This window comes from Ranitomeya imitator, chromosome 2, assembly GCF_032444005.1.
Source record: "Ranitomeya imitator isolate aRanImi1 chromosome 2, aRanImi1.pri, whole genome shotgun sequence".
Classification (NCBI taxonomy): domain Eukaryota; kingdom Metazoa; phylum Chordata; class Amphibia; order Anura; family Dendrobatidae; genus Ranitomeya; species Ranitomeya imitator.
Genome location: NC_091283.1, coordinates 769,352,889 through 769,370,485, shown reverse-complemented (window position 1 = coordinate 769,370,485; position 17,597 = coordinate 769,352,889). Strand labels below are relative to the sequence as shown.

Here is a 17,597-nt window from a genome sequence, read left to right as displayed (position 1 = left end):
ACATTGCTCACAGGGTAATAATGCAAAGTAATTGCCTAAATACATGCACTTTACCGTACTTCTGGTTTTCGGCGTGGTCAGGTCCGATGGGCGTCTTTTTCTTTTCTCGGTGTCTCCTCAATCTCTGCAGCTGCCATCCTTCTGGCTTGATTGATGTGGATAACTGGTCCTACGTCATCTACTGATTGCCGCGAATCTTGTATCTACGCACTTAAGGCGCAGGTCTGTGCAGGAGCTCTAAGCTTTGAACTACTAAGTACAAGGAATATTTTGTGGACTTGTTTGTCCTACTGATTATTAAAGACTGCAAAATTGGCATCTTCAATATTCAGCAACCCAAACAAGTCCACAAATTTTTCCCTGTTCTAATTACAATCGGTCTGATGACCCTTGGATCCGCAGCAGCTGAAGAACATTCCAAAACGCATATTTCGACAGATCAGGTCAGCATAATCTGCGATTTTACATTTCAATATTTGTTGGAAAAGAGCCCTATTGCGCTATTTTTTCTCCAGCCTTTCAAGTAAACTAAGGTCAGAGCAAAACCTCATACTGTGCATGCGCCAGCGCTGACTTCACTTCTGGGTTAGGTGCCAGCATATTATAGGACTTTGCTCTTGCTTTTGCTGCAATCATGTGACTTACGGATGTCATTCCTTCTGCTGGAATGGTAACACTTATTGCTCTATTTCCTAATTATCTAAAAACTCTGACAAATTTGGAAATATCCCGGAAAACCAGGTTTTATAAGAATCTGTTCTACTGGCAGTAACCATGTAACACCTATGTCACCCGTGATGCCACATCAGTGAAAAAGATTGCAAGCACCATCTTTACCTAGGCTACCGGCCATTTGATAGACTGCAGCCATGGCCGGTAACCAAGACAGCGAGCATTGTACTATAAAATAAAATCCCTCCTTTCACCAAGCATTTTGTAATTTTACCCATTAATAATGTTAAGAAAACCTCTTTAAAGGGAGCCTGTCACCCCCAAAATCGAAGGTGAGCTAAGCCAACCGGCATCAGGGGCTTATCTACAGCATTTGGTAATGCTGTAGATAAGCCCCCGATGTATCCTGAAAGATGAGAAAAAGAGGTTAGATTATACTCACCCAGGGGCGTTCCCGGTTCTGGTCTGGTCTGATGGGCGTCGCGGTCCGGTCCAGGGCCTCCCATCTTCTTACGATGACGTCCTCTTCTTGTCTTCAGGCTATGGCAGAGCAAAGTACTGCAGTGCGCAGGTGCTGGGAAAGGTCAGAGAGGCCCGGCTCCTGCGCACTGCAGTACTTTGCTCTGCCCTCAACAGGGCAGACAAAGTACGCCTGCGCCGGAGCCACAGCGTGAAGACAAGAAGAGGACGTCATCCTATGAAGATGGGAGGCCCCGGACCGCGACGCCCATCGGACCAGAAGAGAACCGGGACTGCCCCTGGGTTAGTATAATCTAACCTCTTTTTCTCATCTTTCAGGTTACATTGGGGGATTATCTACAGCATTATAGAATGTTGTGGATAAGCCCCTGATGCTGGTGGGCTTAGCTCACCTTCCATTTTGGGGGTGACAGGTTCCCTTTGTAGGGATATTCCTGTATTTATGAAATAACTACAGGAAAAGTCATATATGTTTCTCAAACGTAGATCACTCCTCTGGGGCTATCTGCTAGCATAAAAGGGTGTAGTGTTTGCATTCTGTCTTCTCCAAGACGGTATTTGTCCAGTGTGGGACAGAGTTGGTGAAGGGCCATCAATTACTTTGATTTTTGGGGCCCACTATTCAACTACATATGAAAACTACCTTGCCCTAGTACAAAAATGTATTATTGTGTCTATGTAAAATTAAGTGGACTAGCTTATTTAATGAATGATTAGATGATACCTATTTCTGCAAATTGCGAATCAAGCGTAATTGCACTGCTCATCAGCACTCCTTCACAGGGGCCTACCGGTGGATTTTCCTGTTCCCTTGTGGGCCAGTCTGAGCCTGTATCTGTCACCTGACCCCAATTCTCTTCATAGATGACAGCCTTATAGAAGATAATTGCACACAGGTATTTAGGGCATATACACGAGAATGTAAAAGAAATACAACTTAAAGAGGACATGTCACCACATCAAAATTGAACGGTTTTGCTCTTATTTTATTTCCCCTGCTCCCCTGAGTATTTCTTGTTTGTTTTTTTTTAAATCCACCATATAGTTGCACAGTTAGAGTTTTTTATTTAGTGTTAATTTTTATAGTTTTTAGAAAGGGGGTGTGACTTTCAGGTTTTTGAGGGGCGTATCTTTAGGCTACTTTGCATAATTACCCTGTGAGTCACACCCCTTTAGTAAAGACCATAAAAATTTGCACTAATTAAAAAGGACCGTATCTGTGGAACCGTATGACAGATTTAAAAAAAGAAACAAGCAGAATACTCAGAGGAGCAGTGAGAATAAAATAAGCGCAAAAACTGGCCAATTTTGACCTGGTGGCAGAAACTCTTTAAGCTACTGCTACCATTAAGCATATTAGCTATTAGTCTCAGTGTGTCCACAAGCATTATTATTATTGTTGTACTAACAGATTATTTTTACGTCTGTGTTTTCAAGCTTCTAGGCTATCTCAAATAAAAGCATAAGTCTGAATACAGCGCTAGGATATAATGAAAGATGTTACAAAGTAAATGCAGATTTATGTAGAAAGGTGCACAAACAAGCATTATATATATCAAAAACTGATTTATTATTGCATCAATAAAACTATAGGATATAAGAGATTCTAAAGACAGTCATGTGTATGGAGAAGCTAGTATTCATAACACAGTAACGGAAATATTAATAGTTTATTATCTCCATATTGAAGTGTAAGACACACCCTACACAGAAAATTTGGGGGTCATATTGTGAATGTAGACAAGTCCACACTTGCTTTTTTTTTTTTTAGTATTGGGGATTTGTCAGTCGAATTAAGAATCGTGCAGTTCAAAGGAATTAGGCAGGAATTCCTGCATTAGAGCATTGCATTAAATAGCTCTACTCTAACACTTCTACTACACAGAGAGCTTTGATTTAGCCATTCCAGAAATTAACAAAGAAAGAACACACTGAATGCCACTTTTCATCACAGTAGGTTTCTGACAGATTTTCATTCATTTCTACTATGTCATCATTTACTTCCCGGACTGTGGTGAGTTCAAGTCCCGATGGTGAAGGTGAAGGATGTGATTTCTGGTTGGATTTATGGTCAGACTTCTTTTTGTTTCCAGATTTTTTCCCAGGAATGCCAGCACCTAAATTTTCATTTTCTTCTGGATCTCTTGCTTTTACTTCTGTCTCCTTTCCATGTTCCTTAACGCGACTCTTCCCTTTGGATTTTTCAGCCACATCTCCAACTAGTTTTTGAAGTTGGGACTCTACAGCTTCTGTTTTCTTACACAGACGTGACTTCAATGTCTTATCCTCACAAGCATGTTTCATTTTCTTCAATTTACCAAGGATTTGTTTCCAGTACTGTTTAGCCTTCGTGGCATATAGAGGGCATTTATGTGGCTCCCCTTCATAAGTACAATTGTAGCTGTTGGTTCCCGGTACGTTACAGTTTACCGACAGGCTTACAGTGACATTTCCAACAATTTGCCAAGAACAATCATGTTTGTGTTTGGTTAAAAATTGCCCTGCCCGTAGGATTGCTTGTGTCTCTCCACTCTTGTTGGCTGTTTTGGCATTTCTGCCATAGGTTAGTTGTAAAACACTTAGGCAGTGGACCAAAACCAAAAAAATGAATGAAATAACACTGGAGAGCCTCATCTCATTAGGTCTGTGTTGCCGGATGGTTTGTAATTCAAGGGCGTCCAAGCATTAATAATCTTTACAAGCTCTGAAGGAGAAGCTATTTGGCATTCCGAAATTCCTGAAAGGCAGGAGTAAGAAAAATAAAATGTTGGGGAGTCAAAACATAGGCAATTACTGGGCACTGGCTGTGAAACATGGGCTCACAAAACAAGAGATATTAACAGCATTCCAAGAATTGTCCAGCATATGTATAGTCTAAAAGCTATGAGTGAATATTTGAAAGAGCTGAAAAAAAGAGCTTTATAGAAAACGGAAAAGTCTTTAAAGATTTACAACACATGCAAATGACTAACGCAAGTACGACTAAACAGTATTCACTTGCAAATCACACCTTTATGGAACATGCAGAGAATATAAAGAAGCCAAAGAGCTCGTTTGGAGAATACTAAAAAGAACCTGTATAAATATAAAACAAAATCTAAAATGTGTTCCAAAAATACAATAAAGTAATAAATATATATGTTCATATAGATGGCTATGCATGTGATGGAAGGGATGCACTATATGTCTGCACTAATAATTAGATCTGTATTCAGCAATCAGAATCACTTATTAATAAAGTATTACAACACTACACATAGTATTATTTATGATCTGCACTAACATGAAAAAACCAATACATATGACAATACACTAAGCAACAAAATGTGGCAGAAATATAAGAAGCAATAGAAGAAGTCTTACCAGTCAAGTTGGAAAGTACCAGTGGAGGACTCTATAGAAGGGGCAATAAGAGTGTGTTTTCAATGGGACAGGAGGGGCCACGGTCACTCTGCCCCTCCCAGTAATTCTCCATGCACCAACACACTTTTCCTAAGGAAGCCACAGGGAATATTAAGTATGACATTATGCACCTTTTACCATATCAACAAAAAAAAAGAAAAATAAATAATAAAAATAGGAGTTGTTCTTTTGCAACAAAACAATAAAGATGGAAAAAAAGCAAAACAAAAATAACAAAGTATGATAAATATATTGGGCAGCAGCTCCACTGAAATATCACAGTTGAGCACAAAATACCCCACCTATTATAGTGTAGCACTCCTCGAGCGCCATTTACCACAATATAGCACTAAATACCTCTTTAACAGCACCGAATGCCACAGTGCAGCACAATATACCTCCCCAGTAGCACCAAAAAGAATACCACATCATACAACAAATTACTGCCCCAGAAGTGCCAAGCCCTATAGTGTAGCACAAAACAGCTCCAAGGCTATGTGCACACGAGGCAGATTTGCTTGCAGAAATTTCTGCAAGGTTTCTGCATATCATGGCAGAAAAACGCAGTGGAAAATCCATGCGTTTTTGTAGCATTTTTGTTGGGGATTTTCATGCAGATTTTCATGCGGTTTTGTAAGCTCCGCCCACACGCTCTCCCTCCATCAGACATAATTACCTTTGACAATTCTGCAGTGTTTTTGGAAGCAAATCTGCAAACCTGCGTTTTTGCTGTGGATTTGACTGACCCAAAGGAAGTCAATGGGTGCAGAAACGATGCAGATCCGCAAAAAGAATTGACGTGCTGCAGAAAATAAAACGCTGCAAATAAGGATGGAAATTTCCGGATCATGTGCACAACACTTCAGGAATGTCAGGAATTATCATTGCTTAAGTAATCCATTGTGTTTTTGGAGCATTTCAGAGCGGAAAAAACGCTGCAGAAATGCTACAAATCCGCACCGTGTGCGCATAGCCTATATGTTCCAAATACCACAATGCAGCTCTCATGAACAGCACCAGATACCACAGAAGCACAATGTACAGTACTGCACAAAATACCTCCCCAGCAGTGCTATACATATACCACAGTGGATAACAACTTGCCATCCCAAAAGCAGCACACAAAAATACCACAGTTCAGCACAAAATGCATCCCCTGCAGCACCAAATACAACACTGCAACACAACTGCAAATCCCATGGCAGACAAAATGACTGGTGATAAAAATTTCCCATTAAATGTCACCTGCTTAACCCAGCAGGAAGTACGGCGGCGTCTAAAAATCACTAAAATTGATAAATCTTCGGGCCCGGATGGGATACACCCCCGAGTACTGCAGGAACTAAGTACCGTCATTGATAGACCATTATTTTTAATCTTTAAAGACTCCATAATAACAGGGTCTGTGCCACAGGACTGGCGTATAGCAAATGTGGTGCCAATATTCAAAAAGGGGACAAAAACTGAACTCGGTAATTATAGGCCAGTAAGCTTAACCTCTACTGTGGGTAAAATCCTGGAGGGCATTCTAAGGGATGCTATGCTGGAGTATCTGAAGAGGAATAACCTCATGACCCAGTATCAGCACGGGTTTACTAGGGACCGTTCATGTCAGACTAATTTGATCAGCTTCTATGAAGAAGTAAGTTCCGAATTGGACCAAGGGAACCCAGTAGACGTAGTGTATATGGACTTTTCCAAAGCTTTTGATACGGTGCCACACAAAAGGTTGATACATAAAATGAGAATAATGGGGATAGGGGAAAATATGTGTAAGTGGGTTGAGAGCTGGCTCAGGGATAGGAAACAAAGGGTGGTTATTAATGGAACACACTCGTACTGAGTCGTGGTTAGCAGTGGGGTACCACAGGGGTCAGTATTGGGCCCTCTTCTTTTTAACATATTTATTAATCACCTTGTAGGGAGCATTCAGAGCAGAATTTCAATATTTGCAGATGACACTAAACTCTGCAGGGTAATTAATACAGAGGAGGACAATTTTATATTACAGGATGATTTATGTAAACTAGAAGCTTGGGCTGATAAATGGCAAATGAGTTTTAATGGGGATAAATGTAAGGTCATGCACCTGGGTAGAAGTAATAAAGATACCTAACTATGCGCTTAATTCTAAAACTCTGGGCAAAACCGTCAATGAAAAAGACCTGGGTGTATGGGTGGATGACAAACTCATGTTCAGTGGCCAGTGTCAGGCAGCTGCAGCAAAGGGAACTAAAATAATGGGATGCATTAAAAGAGGCATAGATGCTCACAAGGAGAACATAAGTTTACCTCTATTCAAGTCACTAGTTCGACCACACTTAGAATACTGTGCACAGTTCTGGTCTCCGGCGTATAAGAAAGACATAGCTGAACTAGAGCGGGTGCAGAAAAGAGCGACCAAAGTTATTAGAGGACTGGGGGGTCTGCAATTCCAAGACATGTTATTACACTTGGGGCTATTTAGTTTGGAAAAACAAAGACTAAGGGGTGATCTTATTTTAATGTATAAATATATGAGGGGACAGTACAAAGACCTTTCTGATGATCTTTTTAATCATAGACCTGAGACAGGGACAAGGGGGCATTCTCTACGTCTGGAGGAAAGAAGGTTTAGGCATAATAACAGACGCGGATTCTTTACTGTAAGAGCAGTGAGATTATGGAACTCTCTGCCGTATGATGTTGTAATGAGTGATTCATTACTTAAATTTAAGAGGGGATTGGATACCTTTCTTGAAAAGTATAATGTTGCAGGGTATACAGTGCCTACAAGTAGTATTCAAGCCCCTGCAGATTTAGCAGGTTTACACATTTGGAATTAACTTGGCATTGTGACATTTGGACTGTAGATCAGCCTGGAAGTGTGAAATGCACTGCAGCAAAAAAGAACGTTATTTCTTTGTTTATTTTTTTTTTAAATTGTGAAAAGTCTTTTCAGAGGGTCATTTATTATTCAACCCCTCAACCCACCAGAATTCTGTTTGGTTCCCCTAAAGTATTAAGAAGTAGTTCAGGCACAAAGAACAATGAGCTTCACATGTTTGGATTAATTATCTCTTTTTCCAGCCTTTTCTGACTATTTAAGACCCTCCCCAAACTTGTGAACAGCACTCATACATGGTCAACATGGGAAAGACAAAGGAGCATTCCAAGGCCATCAGAGACAAGATCGTGGAGGGTCACAAGGCTGGCAAGGGGTACAAAACCCTTTCCAAGGAGTTGGGCCTACCTGTCTCCACTGTTGGGAGCATCATCCGGAAGTGGAAGGCTTATGGAACTACTGTTAGCCTTCCACGGCCTGGACAGCCTTTGCAAGTTTCCTCCCGTGCCGAGGCCAGGCTTGTCCGAAGAGTCAAGGCTAACCCAAGGACAACAAGGAAGGAGCTCCGGGAAGATCTCATGGCAGTGGGGACATTGGTTTCATTCAATACCATAAGTAACGTACTCCACCGCAATGGTCTCCATTCCAGACGAGCCCATAAGGTACCTTTACTTTCAAAGCGTCATGTCAAGGCTCGTCTAGTTTACTCATGATCACTTGGAGGACTCTGAGACTGACTGGTTCAAGGTTCTCTGGTCTGATGAGACCAAGATCGAGATCTTTGGTGCCAACCACACACGTGACGTTTGGAGACTGGATGGCACTGCATACGACCCCAAGAATACCATCCCTACAGTCAAGCATGGTGGTGGCAGCATCATGCTGTGGGGCTGTTTCTCAGCCAAGGGGCCTGGCCATCTGGTCCGCATCCATGGGAAGATGGATAGCACGGCCTACCTGGAGATTTTGGCCAAGAACCTCCGCTCCTCCATCAAGGATCTTAAGATGGGTCGTCATTTCATCTTCCAACAAGACAACGACCAAGAAACACAGCCAAGAAAACCAAGGCCTGGTTCAAGAGGCAAAAAATCAAGGTGTTGCAGTGGCCTAGTCAGTCTCCTGACCTTAACCCAATTGAAAACTTGTGGAAGGAGCTCAAGATTAAAGTCCACATGAGACACCCAAAGAACCTAGATAACTTGGAGAAGATCTGCATGGAGGAGCGGGCCAAGATAACTCCAGAGACCTGTGGCGGCCTGATCAGGTCTTATAAAAGACGATTATTAGCTGTAATTGCAAACAAAGGTTATTCCACAAAATATTAAACCTAGGGGTTGAATAATAATTGACCCACACTTTTATGTTTAAAATTTATAAAAATTTAACTGAGCAACAAAACTTTTTGGTTTGTAAGATTTATGCATCTGTTAATAAATCCTGCTCTTGTTTGAAGTTTGAAGGCTCTAACTTATTTGCATCTTATTAAACCTGCTAAATCTGCAGGGGGTTGAATACTACTTGTAGGCACTGTATATACTAGATTCCTTGGTTGGGGCGTTGATCCAGGGAACTAGTCTGATTGCCGTATGTGGAGTCGGGAAGGAGATTTTTTCCCCCAATGTGGAGCTTACTATTTGCCACATGTTTTTTTTTGCCTTCCTCTGGATCAACATGTTAGGGCATGTTAGGTTAGGCTATGGGTTGAACTAGATGGACTTAAAATCTTCCTTCAACCTTAATAACTATGTTACTATGTTACAACATACCACAGTACGGCAGCCCACCACATAAGCACTTAATACCACCATGCAGCACAACATACCTTCCAACCAAATCCACACAAATATCTAAGTGCAGCTCCACTGGTAGCAGTATAACCACCCTGCCTACACCTCACTGACTGCCAACTGCATTTTGTCCTGTCAGCATTATTTAAAGATGATCTTTTACTAGATTTTTGACATTTAAACTGAGCACCTCCTCCAATTGCTGCTGTGACACTGATTCTGTAACAGTTTTTCTTTTTCCTTTGTGCCCTTCCGTTCCAAAGTTATGCCCCATGGAAAAAAAGGTTAGGAATAGTGATGAGCGAATATACTTGTTGCTCGGGTTTTCCCGACTTGTTAAAGTTCAGTGATTCAGTTTTCATCGCCTCAGCTGAATGATTTACAGCTATTTGACAGCTTGATTACATGTGGAGCTTCCCTAGCAACCAGGCAACCCCCACATGTACTCAGCCTGGCTCATAGCTGTAAATCATTCAGCTGCCGCGATGAAAACTAAATCTCCGAACACTAACAAATACTCAGAGGACACCTGAGCAACAAGTATATTCGCTCATCACTAGTTAAGAATGTTCTCTTCATCCAACTGGGCGTGAACCACAGAACCTCTCTGTGGGAGTTTGCTTATTCAACAGTGCAACTGGCCAATCAAAACACGGTATCACCCACTGAGCTGTCCTGTGGCCCAGTTGGTTGAAGGGAAAATTTCCACAGAAGGGGCCCAACTTTGGAACAGAGGGGCACAGAAGAAAAAGAAAAACTGTTTCAGAATCAGTAAATTGGCACCAATTGGAAGAGGTGCAACTTAAAGAGTAGAGTGAAAGGTCCTCTTTAAAGTCTTATAGTATTTGACGTGGTCTTGATTAAAGGGGTTGTCATGTATCGCTGAGTTTTACTATGTATGAAATGTGATTTAATTGCACTTGTTAATATACAGTTCTGGCAAAAATTAAGAGGCCACTGCATAAAAATTAAGAGACCACTGCACAGTTTTCTAAAAATCACCATCTCTACATGTCTGACAGCCATTCCATTCCACTGTCAGTTGAATTCCAACGAGAGTACACCTCATTCTACTTAGTGTGCTTCTGATTAGGGGATCAATACGCATGCCAAGACGCACGAAAGCTGTGATTAAAAATCATGGTTATTCCACCAAATATTGATTTCTGAACTCTTCCCGAGTTAAAACATTAGTATTATTGTTTCTAAATGATTATGAACTTGTTTTCTTTGCATTATATGAAGTCTGCAAGCACTGTTTCTTTTTTATTAGTTTGATAATTTTTCATTTGCTGCAAAAAAACCACAAAATTTTTAGCTTTGAATTTCGGATGCATGCTGTCAGTAGTTTATAGAATAAAACAACAATATACAATGTACATTTTATGCAAAAATATACCTATAAAGAGAAAAATCAGATAAACTGCAAATTTTTAAGTGGTCTCTTAATTTTTGCCAGAGCTGTATTTGTCAAATGTGCCACAATGATCTGCTTTCAGCACAACATTTGCCATAGTAACATAGTAACATAGTTAGTAAGGCCGAAAAAAGACATTTGTCCATCCAGTTCAGCCTATATTCCATCATAATAAATCCCCAGATCTACGTCCTTCTACAGAACCTAATTGTATGATACAATATTGTTCTGCTCCAGGAAGACATCCAGGCCTCTCTTGAACCCCTCGACTGAGTTCGCCATCACCACCTCCTCAGGCAAGCAATTCCAGATTCTCACTGCCCTAACAGTAAAGAATCCTCTTCTATGTTGGTGGAAAAACCTTCTCTCCTCCAGACGCAAAGAATGCCCCCTTGTGCCCGTCACCTTCCTTGGTATAAACAGATCCTCAGCGAGATATTTGTATTGTCCCCTTATATACTTATACATGGTTATTAGATCGCCCCTCAGTCATCTTTTTTCTAGACTAAATAATCCTAATTTCGCTAATCTATCTGGGTATTGCAGTTCTCCCATCCCCTTTATTAATTTTGTTGCCCTCCTTTGTACTCTCTCTAGTTCCATTATATCCTTCCTGAGCACCGGTGCCCAAAACTGGACACAGTACTCCATGTGCGGTCTAACTAGGGATTTGTACAGAGGCAGTATAATGCTCTCATCATGTGTATCCAGACCTCTTTTAATGCACCCCATGATCCTGTTTGCCTTGGCAGCTGCTGCCTGGCACCGGCTGCTCCAGGTAAGTTTATCATTAACTAGGATCCCCAAGTCCTTCTCCCTGTCAGATTTACCCAGTGGTTTCCCATTCAGTGTGTAATGGTGACATTGATTCCTTCTTCCCATGTGTATAACCTTACATTTATCATTGTTAAACCTCATCTGCCACCTTTCAGCCCAAGTTTCCAACTTATCCAGATCCATCTGTAGCAGAATACTATCTTCTCTTGTATTAACTGCTTTACATAGTTTTGTATCATCTGCAAATATCGATATTTTACTGTGTAAACCTTCTACCAGCTCATTAATGAATATGTTGAAGAGAACAGGTCCCAATACTGACCCCTGCGGTACCCCACTGGTCACAGCGACCCAGTTAGAGACTATACCATTTATAACCACCCTCTGCTTTCTATCACTAAGCCAGTTACTAACCCATTTACACACAATTTCCCCCAGACCAAGCATTCTCATTTTGTGTACCAACCTCTTGTGCGGCACGGTATCAAACGCTTTGGAAAAATCGAGATATACCACGTCCAGTGACTCACCGTGGTCCAGCCTATAGCTTACCTCTTCATAAAAACTGATTAGATTGGTTTGACAGGAGCGATTTCTCATAAACCCATGCTGATATGGAGTTAAACAGTTATTCTCATTGAGATAATCCAGAATAACATCCCTCAGAAACCCTTCAAATATTTTACCAACAATAGAGGTTAGACTTACTGGCCTATAATTTCCAGGTTCACTTTTAGAGCCCTTTTAGAATATTGGCACCACATTTGCTATGCGCCAATCCTGCGGAACAGACCCTGTCGCTATAGAGTCCCTAAAAATAAGAAATAATGGTTTATCTATTACATTACTTAGTTCTCATGATGGCAGCTCCACTTCCACATTAATCTTGATACAGGAGACTGCATTCTACCACGCTCTGTATTAAGGGGGCTGCCTGACTGAGTAGCTCATCAATATCTTGTCAGTTGTGGGCCTACTACATGACACTCCCACCATTCAGCTGTTTGCAGGTCCCAGGGCTGCAGGAAGTATTAATTGTGTAGAGCTGGAGTGCCACAGTTATACACTGTGGGATTGCTGTTCTCCCATTAATATTAATATCAAGGATAAGTCCTCAATATCAGATCAGTTGGGTGTTTGATCCCTACCTTTCCAATACTGATAACACAATGGGATATTATTTGGCACTGTTGGACAACCCCGCTGACAATATCATCACTAATAGGATGAACATGCCAGGCACGGGCTCAATCAAGACATGAATTATTTCTATTCACTTAGGCATAGTACACAGGCACCCTTTGGTTCTACGTCCCACTAAGCAGTTAGTGAGGCATGGTTGAAACGATCAGATTTCTGAATTCACTTTTTTTAGACTTATATTTTTGAGTACGTAACTGAATTATTTTTCCAAAATGTTATCGATAAGATAATAACAACAACAGTGGGGTAACTTCATGCTCAAATACTTGTATGAAGAATCTCTCACAGGGCCTCTAACTTCCATAGCCCTTAATAGAACTGGTCTTCTCATATGGGCTAAGACAACCTTTCAATCCCCCCCTAGGCTCCAGGACCCGGGAGAGACTGTGACCATTGCACCTACTTTAGTTACACTTCTACATGCCAACTGTGCTACATCTGAAGATCAGTGAACTTAATCGACTGTCTACTAGTTCTTTGCTACCCTCTTGTGTTTCATTTTGCAAATTACATCCGGAGGAACTTGTGTGTAAATTGATCATCAACAGAGATGAACAAAAAAATTTGAGTGGAATTTAATTTTACAAAAATATGCATTTGCGAAAATGCGGATATTTTGTAATTATGTTCCCAGCGGTTTCAGCAAAATGATGGCCGCTGGTCGCCATTTTTCTTCACTTAAATGGGCCATCAAAAACTTAAAAAATAAAATCTTTATACTTACTTTACTGCTCACATTTCCTGCTGCTTCGTTACTTACCGCCACCAGTCCGGTCCTTGCCGCATCTTCTGATTCTTGCACACAGGAATCTTTGGACATCTTAACATGTGTCGGCATTCCCAGCTATCATGAGCCCAGGAAGGATCTATGCATGCTCACAAGAAGGTCACTACGTATGTCATGACGCCATGACCTTCCACATGCTTGCGCAGAACTCTCTGGGCCTCATGAAAGCTGGAAGTCTAGCACAGCATGAGAGACCTGGAAAATCCAGCATGACAGGGTATCAGACGATGAGGACCAGGCGGGTGGCCTTGAGCAGCCGAAAAGCCAGAGAGGTGAGTAGTATGGTGAGTGTAAGGATTTATTTTATTTTATTTCATTTTTTTACATATTACATTTAATGCTTAATTACATATTATGCTCTGGGGTCCCTCATAATAAGAGACATTACATTTGCACAGAATAACTTCTCTGTGAAAGGAAAATTTTGGGGAAGATCCTTGTGTACAGGCGAATTCAAATTTAGACACAACTATTCCCACATATATGTAAATGTGGAAAGAAGAAGAGATCCCATATACAATAAAACCATATTTATTAATACATAATTAAACAATACATACTGAAAAGTAAAAAAGCAAAGAATGCCGTAGGGGACACCATAAGATACCAGACCAATAAACATTTATGTTCACACACTGAAGAAATACTGAAATGGCCTTAACCTAGGTAAGTACATGGGCCATGATTATATACACAATAAAAGGAAAAATTCATCTATATACAGTACAGACCAAAAGTTGGGACACACCTTCGCATTTAAAGATTTTTCTGTATTTTCAGGACTATGAAAATTGTAAATTCACACTGAAGGCATCAAAACTATGAATTAGCACATGTGGAATTATATACTTAACAAAAAAGTGTGAAACAACTGAAAATATTTAGTATTGATTATTATTATTTATTAATTATTTTTTATTTATATCAATTCATGAATTATTATAATTTATTTATTAAGTATGGTTTGTCATTATTAATTATGTAATGTTTATTCTTATCTATTTAGGTTTTGTTTAATCAGGACATATTATCAGAGCGATGTTTATAGTGCATTATAAGGTGGGATTCTCCCATCACATTGTCACCTTGATAGTTTGGGTATTTGTGTTAGTCGTTGTTGAATACAGCATTATTTTGGTATGCACGTTGTCACTTTATGTAATTTATAACAAATATATTTATATATTCAATGTTTTTTTTATAGTTAATATTTATTCTATTATGGCACTGGTCACTTTAATAAATATAATATATTATCATTAATACCCCTTTTATAGCACTTTGTTCGTTTATGTTCACCAGCCACCAGTCACTTATATATTATCACATTATTACTAATGATGGGAGCACTGGGTTAATAATAATATAGTGCACTAATGGTTCCTTCTCTGTTATATATATAAAAAATAGCATAACTAGTCTCTTGAGCACGTCACATATTCCAGGGAGCCCATTTGGCTTCCTTGTCCTCTGTCGCTCCCCATGACGCTCTAACACTGACACACATACAGTAGCTTTTAGTTTGCGTGTCATTGAGCGTCGGAGGGAAGCACGTCATAAGGGGGCGGGGATGTGCGTAATGCGCCGGTATTGCCTACGGGTCTCCTCTTTGGATTTGTATATAAACACCACTGCCCCTCACCCTGACACGTCTCTGGAAGAAGCAGGAGGCGAAACACGCGTTGAGATGAGGGGACGCCGCGAGCACCAGCACCAGTACAAGGTATTATATGCCTTCACTATATATTGATTGCACCAGCGGGGTTTAATTTCTCCTTTTTGTTTCACACTGCATATTTGTCCTTTCATAAGATGATTGTTCTTCTTGGAGAGTTTATATGCATTACAAATGCTTGAGGGTTACTGTGCTTTATAGCACTTAGATTTTAGAAGGTTAATCACTGAGGTTGAAGCAGAAGTCCAGCGTGGGTGACATCCATAAAAAATACCTTTTATTCCATTTTCATTAAAAGCACATAAGTCCAAAATCCATCTTTATATCCAGAGACACAAAAAACGGGGGATTCATACCAGTGAGTCACAGGCTTAAAGTGAATTTAAAGTCATCCGCGTTTTAATGGTCATGCTGCCTTAGTCATTGTGACACAATGACTTAGTCACAATGACTAAGGCGGCACGACCATTACCACACCATTTTGTCCAAAAAAAAACAGTTACGCTTCCAGGTATTGCCCCAGAAGAAATGGCAAAAGGGTCAAAACTCTCAAGCGCCGCGAGGCATTTTGGATTAACAAGTTAGACACCTTGGAACCACGAGGACTAAATAGGGATTATGAGATCTCTAGTTTCATTTGAGATACCCTGAGCCTTATTACTCTTATTTTCTTTTATAGACACAAATTAACTGAGACTATATGCTGCACTGCATGGACGGGTATAATTCTTTAATTCTCCACTTTGGCTAATTTCATTTTTTTTTTCAAGTTTTATTTAGAATTGTTTATTTTTATAATTTTCATTAGTTTATAAGCATCATTTAATCATCTTTTTTAGCTTTTTAAAAAAATGTTCTTGCTAGTTTGACCCTATTTCCCCAGTCCAATGCATATCACTAATTATTTCCTATTTTTCCTCTAGGTAAGCCTGCAGCTCTCCATTCGATAGAGATATCCTTTCTTTACATACTCTTTTATATATCCTTTATTTAATTGTCAGTTTCAACACCAGTTTTCCCCTTCCAGTAGTGGTTCGCAACCATGTAGACATTATATTTGTGTTCCCGGGGAAACTTCTTTTCCCATAGCCCTCTGTAGGTGTACAGAAGTCCATTGCATCACTTCCGGTGACGTGTTCTAGTCTCAGTGAGTCGGCACCATTACACCTAACATGCTGTACACGGAGGAGTCTTTTTCTCCTGCAGTCCCACCGCGTCACTTCCGGTGATGTCACATCACGGAGAACTTCCGGTTTCGCGGTCGTATGGCGCCAGACGCATTAGGTATGGGGCTATATCACCTATATAAACAAACACTCTGACACCATACACATGTCGCTACCTTCTCCTGCACGTCTAGTGCCATTATCCTACTTACACCAGTATGCAACATCACTTTGGTGAGTCAGGTCCCCTAATAGGGCCCCGTATATTTCCATGTATTTTTAAGTACAGTGTGCTATATGTGCCCTCATGTTTTACTATACTGACTTTATATGTATATGTTTTTTTTCCTAGCTGTAATACTTGTTCAAGCGATCCATGTACGCTGAAGACAAAGGTATGTGATTATATACGTATGCATTAGGATCTTATTCCTTCCTATTATTCTATAGACGTTATCGATTTACCTGTTCATGTTTACTATTAGATATTCCTCTACAATCCTATATCACTTTATGGCTTATGGCCATATTTTGCTCTATATACAGTGGGGCAAAAAAGTATTTAGTCAGTCAGCAATAGTGCAAGTTCCACCACTTAAAAAGATGAGAGGCGTCTGTAATTTACATCATAGGTAGACCTCAACTATGGGAGACAAACTGAGAAAAAAAAATCCAGAAAATCACATTGTCTGTTTTTTTAACAATTTTTTTGCATATTATGGTGGAAAATAAGTATTTGGTCAGAAACAAACAATCAAGATTTCTGGCTCTCACAGACCTGTAACTTCTTCTTTAAGAGTCTCCTCTTTCCTCCACTCATTACCTGTAGTAATGGCACCTGTTTAAACTTGTTATCAGTATAAAAAGACACCTGTGCACACCCTCAAACAGTCTGACTCCAAACTCCACTATGGTGAAGACCAAAGAGCTGTCAAAGGACACCAGAAACAAAATTGTAGCCCTGCACCAGGCTGGGAAGACTGAATCTACAATAGCCAACCAGCTTGGAGTGAAGAAATCAAAAGTGGAAGCAATAATTAGAAAATGGAAGACATACAAGACCACTGATAATCTCCCTCGATCTGGGGCTCCACACAAAATCCCACCCCGTGGGGTCAGAATGATCACAAGAACGGTGAGCAAAAATCCCAGAACCACGCGGGGGGACCTAGTGAATGAACTGCAGAGAGCTGGGACCAATGTAACAAGGCCTACCATAAGTAGCACACTACGCCACCATGGACTCAGATCCTGCAGTGCCAGACGTGTCCCACTGCTTAAGCCAGTATACGTCCGGGCCCGTCTGAAGTTTGCTAGAGAGCATTTGGATGATCCAGAGGAGTTTTGGGAGAATGTCCTATGGTCTGATGAAACCAAACTGGAACTGTTTGCTAGAAAGACAACTTG

The 17,597-nt window shown here is 40.5% G+C and overlaps 1 protein-coding gene across 1 annotated transcript; it reads right to left on the bottom strand.

The window, feature by feature from the left end:
- Positions 1–2,915: 2,915 nt before the first annotated feature.
- FGFBP3 (fibroblast growth factor binding protein 3) lies at positions 2,916–13,400 on the bottom strand. The gene is given in 4 exon segments (XM_069754988.1): positions 2,916–3,795; positions 3,798–3,889; positions 4,516–4,546; positions 13,323–13,400. Coding segments are annotated over 4 exon segments (948 nt in total). The 3' UTR covers positions 2,916–3,048.
- Positions 13,401–17,597: the final 4,197 nt, after the last annotated feature.